We start from the raw sequence: 5870 nt of genomic DNA on the forward strand, positions 1-5870 counted from the left end.
TTTTTTCTTTTGTGAAAAACAAGAGTTTAAGCTTCCTTAATTTTCTCTCAAATGAAGGATGTGATTCTTGTTTTGTTTAGTTGACCAATTCCAACGGTGTTAATATGAAGTGTCGCGACACAAGTTCATTTTTTTAATGATATTGGGCTATTGGACTAACCCGACTGAATAATGGGATTGAAATTGGAAGTCCTCTTGCCCTAACATGTTTTTCTATTGAGATTGAAACTTCAATGTAACGTAATTGATTACATATTGATAATTATGATAATTATCTATTATTCACACTAATTAAAACCTTTTTATCATGTGCTTTTGTATTGAGTCTCATGGAAAGATATAAAATTTGTATTTATTTGTTCTTAGATTATTATAATTGTCTATATATGTTTATTTTGCAGGAAAATGGAAGATGCAGAAGAATAAGAAGTTGTTGCCAACATTTCTCGCCTAACCACAAGAAATTCCCACCCAGAGAGAAGACCACTCGCCCAACAAGCCAACACTTTTTGTCACTTACCCAACGAGTTAAGATGCTAGCCTAGCGAGTATGTACTTTTTGAAGACTCAATAAAAGTGTCAAACCAAAAACATAATTTTTTGCAAAGGGACGCAACAGATACTTCAGGCTCGGGTTTAGACTCTTTTAGGGTGTTAGGACTCCATCTTCCACGATCCATTTCATCATTCCAACTCCATCTTGTGTTTTAGATGTCTAGGAGTAGTTAAACCCTATATCATTGAGGTTAGATGTAATGTATAAAAAATCTCTATAACTCTTTCTGTGGAGTGCAATATCCATCATTAATCTCGTGTTCTATCCTTATTAATCACATGCATGATAGGAATCTGTTATCTATGTAGTTTTTTAGTCATTGGGAAATTCTTTGAAACCAATACGAGGATAGAACAACAAAGAGGGTTTGATTCTAGACATAGATCAAAGCACTTGGTTATTCTAAAGTGAGTTCACAAAATCCAACCAAAGTGAGTCTTTACTCGAATAAGTTTTTATTACTTTTATATTTGCAATTTTATATGTTTTTGACTTGTTTGAAATCAATCAATGTTCATATTCATTGTCTAAATTAGTAAATTATTGCAATTAGCTAAACCAATACAAATTTCTTGAAAAAATATACTTGAACTTATCATTTATTTATATTACTTATGTAATTTGGTATTTGTCAGTTAAGGCATATTTATTGTATTGAACTTATCATTTATATTACTTATGTCATTTGGTACTTGTCAACATATATTCATTGTAATTAATTGCATCATATTGAAAGAGTTAGGAGGCTAACGACTTTCAATTTCAATGGAGTCATAACAAAAGGTTTGTTAGGAATACACGACTTCTCCATTTAAAATGGTGTGAAGGCTACACAACTTGTTTATTCTTATAATTTTTTTTTTCAAATGGCCTATTTATTTAATTACTACATCAAATTTGCCTAGATAGATAAAAAAAACCAAGAGGTTAAAGAAGAAAAAACATAACTCTTTCGTACATGAAGTAAATACTACATGCTATGCTGGTATGCAAATACAACTATTTCCTTTCACCTACTTTCTACTGGACTAGAATATACAAAGAAACAAAAAAAAAAACTTTTTGAATTGGCCGGTCTAATTTTGTTTTTTAATTTATTAGTAAGATAATTTTAATAATTGACAAGTTTTTTATATCTTTGAAAAAAACCTTACATATAAGATCTTGTGGAAGGACCCAGGAAATGGTGCATAACCTTCTCATTGGACGCATCCTGAAAAGGACATTTTCGTTGTGTAGAGAGAAATCCGGCACTTGATTTAAAATTTGGATTCTTGCTAAACTTTTGTTACCGTCCATTTTTATTTTTTTTTGCCTTTAGAATATATTAATATTCTATGATTTTGATGTTTTGAAATATATTAATAACTTTTGAATATATCAAAATAAATATATTTTAAAGTCATAAAAGAAGAATAACACAAAATACCAGTAAAAATTTCTGCACTCGTTGATATATGAGTTTTAATGTCTCAACTAAGTTTTTGCAAATCTTTACGAAACCTCATCACATAGTGTATACATTCTCAAACACATGTAATAATGAATGATAAAATTATGAACATTAAACTAGTTAATGTTTATACAAGATTAATGTTCTTACAACACGAAGTGATTAACATTGGTTTAAATACCTGGAAAAATATGAAGCAGAACCCAGTTCCATTTGTTTAATGAAATTGAGACACAGATTCTCACAATTCAATTTGCTGAATGTTATATGCTGAGATGCTTATTGGGCTGACTCCAACTCCTTTCAATACCTCCTGCGCCAATTCATGATAATTATCATAGAACTCGATTCGTGCCCCTACTGAAACATTCATTTTAAATCTCTTTTGTTTTCTGGCTATGTTATTTAAGGTGGCAGAACATCTTTGATCGAACATCACACACACGTGATATGGTGCAACTGACCAATCTGAATAACAATCTATGTAGATTTTGACACTGCCCATTTTACCTTCACCAACATCATCAACATCGCTTATAGTGATGTTAAATTCAAGTCTTCCAATGATATCTGTGTCATGGAACTTATTAAGGACGAAGCAAAAAATAAAGCCAAATAATTCGAAAGGTGAAGCAGAAGAGAGATCGATTATTATATCACCATTTGTTTCCGTGTGCTTGAACCATGCTGGAACACTGCTTCCTGGGTACACGTAAATACCTTGATAAGAATGATAATTATACTCATAATCATTGTAAAGTTCATGATGTTCTTGACTTGGTGTATGGAGAGGCTGGTTTGCAAGTTCCATGAGATTCATCTGTGCGTTCAACCCAATAGCCTCTGCAGAACTTTCATCCAAGTTCCTGCAATTCCAGAACAAAAACCGTTTCTTGAATTCCGTTAATTGTTCATCAGCTGTTGAAGGAAACGATACAGTCTTCAATGATTTGCATTCAATGGCATTTAAAGTTTTAAGAGACGATGGAAGGTTTGGCAGATTCTGAAGAGATTTGCATTTGCTGACTTCTAGAGTTTTTAGGGACGGAGGAAGCTCTACTATTGTTCGAAGCCTGTTGCAATTGTTTATGTCTAGATGTTGCAGTTGAGTAAGATTGTTGAAGGAAGAAGGTAACATCTCAATGTCACTTCTTGTTAGATGCAGCGATTTAAGCTCGCTGTGGCATTCAAATGATGAAGGAAGTACTTTGACCTTTGTAAATCCTAATCTCAGTTCTTTCATATTCTGTGATATCAGTGAAAACTCCCTTAGATTCTTGCAAAAATCAAGATTCAGATAACTGAAGTTGCAAAAGTGGGAATTGCTTGTGAGTAGGGTTAGAGATTTGCAGCCCGAAAGGTTAATACTTTCGAGTTTGGGCAGAGAGAAAATAGAGGAATCCACACTAGTCAACATAGAACAACCCAATAGGACCAGTACTTCAAGATTTGTTGCTTGTGATAAATCTGGCAGCTTTTTTAATTTCTTGGAGTGCATGAGGTCAAGCTCTTTCAAATTCACCAGATTCTGTAAAACAGTGAAACAAAATGAAGATATCAGGTGAAGTTAACTTAAAAAAATTTAAAGGGTAGCACAAAAATTTATACCTTAAATCCATCCCAAAGTTTTTCCATTCTTCCGTATTGTAACTTCAATATTACAAGTTTATCAGTAGAAAAATTCTCTGGCAAGGAGTTCAGTGGATAATTCAACCAACAAAGAAATCTAAGTTCAGTTTCCAAAAATTGGAGCTCTTTAGCAAGGGCATAAACTTGATCAAACAAATCATCATTATTTTCCACAGAAATTTCTAGAAACTGTAGTCTGCTCATCTCAGCAAATAAGCCATGGATTAGCTTTTTCTTCCCAGTTGTTGTCAAGTGGATTCGTAAGCTTCTAATGCCACCAAGACCCTATAAAAGAAAAAAATTATGCATCTTTCAAGAAAAATATGAAATGTTATTCAAAAGATGTTATATGTACTTAGACTTTAACCTTGTCATTTTTCAATGTCTGATAAACGTCACCATTTGGATCTAACAACCAATTGGTGCTTCCAGGTTTGCTAGATTCTTGATGAACAATCTCCCAAGCCATTTCTTGTAAAGCATCATGCATAGAGATAGAGTTATCGTCAAAAGTTATAAGAGCTTTATCTTTCAGCCTTTCTAACCCTACAACTATTGTATCATCACTTTCATCATCTTTCAGTAAATACTTTAGATCACCACTATTTACCCTTACATGAGATCTAAGAAAGAAACATGCCAGGTCTAAAAAGATTTGTTTCTCTTTGCGATCTAGACCATTATAACTCAGTTTCATGACATCATAAACTTCTGTAAGAGACATTTTTTTAAGCTTGTGTAACTGACTTTCCCATACTTCCTTGTTTCTTCCACAAAGAAGACGAGCTAAAACTTTAACAAGTAATGGAATTCCATGAGCGTAATCGACCACCCTCTGTGATAGCTCATTGAACTCCATCTGATGATCACTTTGGTCAAAGGCAATCATATTGAAAAGTTCAAGAGCATCCTTTGAACTGAATTCCTTGAGCTGGTAGATCTTATCGACTTTGTTGGCCTTCAGCACTTGCTTATCTCTAGTTGTTACAATTATTCTTGTACCCGATCCAAAATTATCTAGAGTTCCTAGTAACTTTTCTGTGTGATCTAAATCATTCACATCATCAAGAACAATAAGAACCTTCATACAACTCATTCTCCTTAGAATCTCTTGAGGCAACGAAGTTGGTGTGTCAATTTTCACAGCATGTCCTAATAGTGCAGAAAAAATATCATTTTTCAAAGAAATTATTCCATGACTGTGTGATTGTTCTTTTTCATTGGCTAAAAAGTAACAACCTTCATATTCAGAACGTAGTCTATGAAATACTTGTTCTGCAAGGGTTGTCTTGCCAATACCAGCCATACCCCAAATTCCAATGAAACTGGTGTCCTTTGGGTCCTTGCGTATCAACTGCTCTACATCTGTAATTTTTTCTTCAATTCCTACAAGCCCTTTGGACTGAATAGAGGGTTTAACCAGTCTCGTCACCACAGTTTTAAAAATACTTTTAACCAGCTCGGCATCATTTCTACTTGACACAGACAAAGAGAGAGAGTTGTTAACAATAATGTTGTTAATATTCACTCAATTATTTGGATGTTTCATTAGGGATGGTTATGCATTATGCAACATTTCCTTTGTAATACCTTACCATCCTAGACTTCAAAATTTTTTCTAACATCTCTTTTTAGAGAATATTACCAGCTTTAGTTTAAGATACAACATGTTGACAGCTTCAGAAGCTGTACAAATGCCATGTAACCCAATTTTACAAGTTTGTCACCCTGCATTTTTTTTTATCACCAATTATGCTGTAAATCGTATTTTTAACTACTGATATATTCTTAAAATTAACTTAGAAAATAAAGATACATCCTTTTGATATTTTGAAAAGTAAAGTTTTATCATTTCGTAAAACTTGACCAACCACGTATGATAACAGGCATAAGAATATAAAAACTACAAAAAATGGAACCACTCGGGGAAGAAGAGCTTACGGAAAATTGGATGACAAAATTCCAGATAAACTAGCAGAATCTTTCAAAGCTTTTCTCCATCGTTGCACCTTGATCTGATCTTCTCTTCCATGCCTATCAAAAGAGTCTTTGTAACTCTCCGATTGATGTCTTACAATGCGGGGTTCTACTTGGTAGAAAACAGGTATTACAACCTGTTTAAATTTTTCTCTGCATTCATGTATTGTCACAAGTTCTTCTAAACACCAATAAGAAGAAGCATAATCTGGTGAGAATATGATCAATGAAATGGATGATCTTTCAATTGCTTCA

At 33.2% G+C, this 5870-nt stretch overlaps 1 protein-coding gene across 1 annotated transcript; it reads right to left on the reverse strand.

Annotated features, from left to right (window-relative positions):
• Nucleotides 1–2250: 2250 nt before the first annotated feature.
• Nucleotides 2251–5236, reverse strand: LOC106754300 (disease resistance protein RPS6-like). Its single transcript, XM_014636314.1, has 5 exons — nucleotides 5229–5236; nucleotides 4878–5110; nucleotides 4006–4790; nucleotides 3618–3923; nucleotides 2251–3537 (listed from the first exon to the last, which is right to left on the reverse strand). The coding sequence occupies exons 1-5, from the start codon at nucleotides 5234–5236 to the stop codon at nucleotides 2251–2253; spliced, it is 2619 nt and encodes an 872-aa protein (XP_014491800.1).
• Between the last annotated feature and the right edge of the window lie 634 nt (nucleotides 5237–5870).

Source organism: Vigna radiata, unplaced genomic scaffold, assembly GCF_000741045.1.
Source record: "Vigna radiata var. radiata cultivar VC1973A unplaced genomic scaffold, Vradiata_ver6 scaffold_855, whole genome shotgun sequence".
Taxonomy (NCBI): Eukaryota; Viridiplantae; Streptophyta; class Magnoliopsida; order Fabales; family Fabaceae; genus Vigna; species Vigna radiata.

Bases quoted from the DNA above. Each gene is read 5' to 3' on its own strand.
- LOC106754300 (XM_014636314.1), bottom strand. The intron at 4,791-4,877 runs GTTGTTACTTTT...CTGCACTATTAG, and splicing joins ACTACGTTCTGAATATGAAG to GACATGCTGTGAAAATTGAC. The intron at 3,924-4,005 runs GTTAAAGTCTAA...TTTCTTTTATAG, and splicing joins AGACATTGAAAAATGACAAG to GGTCTTGGTGGCATTAGAAG.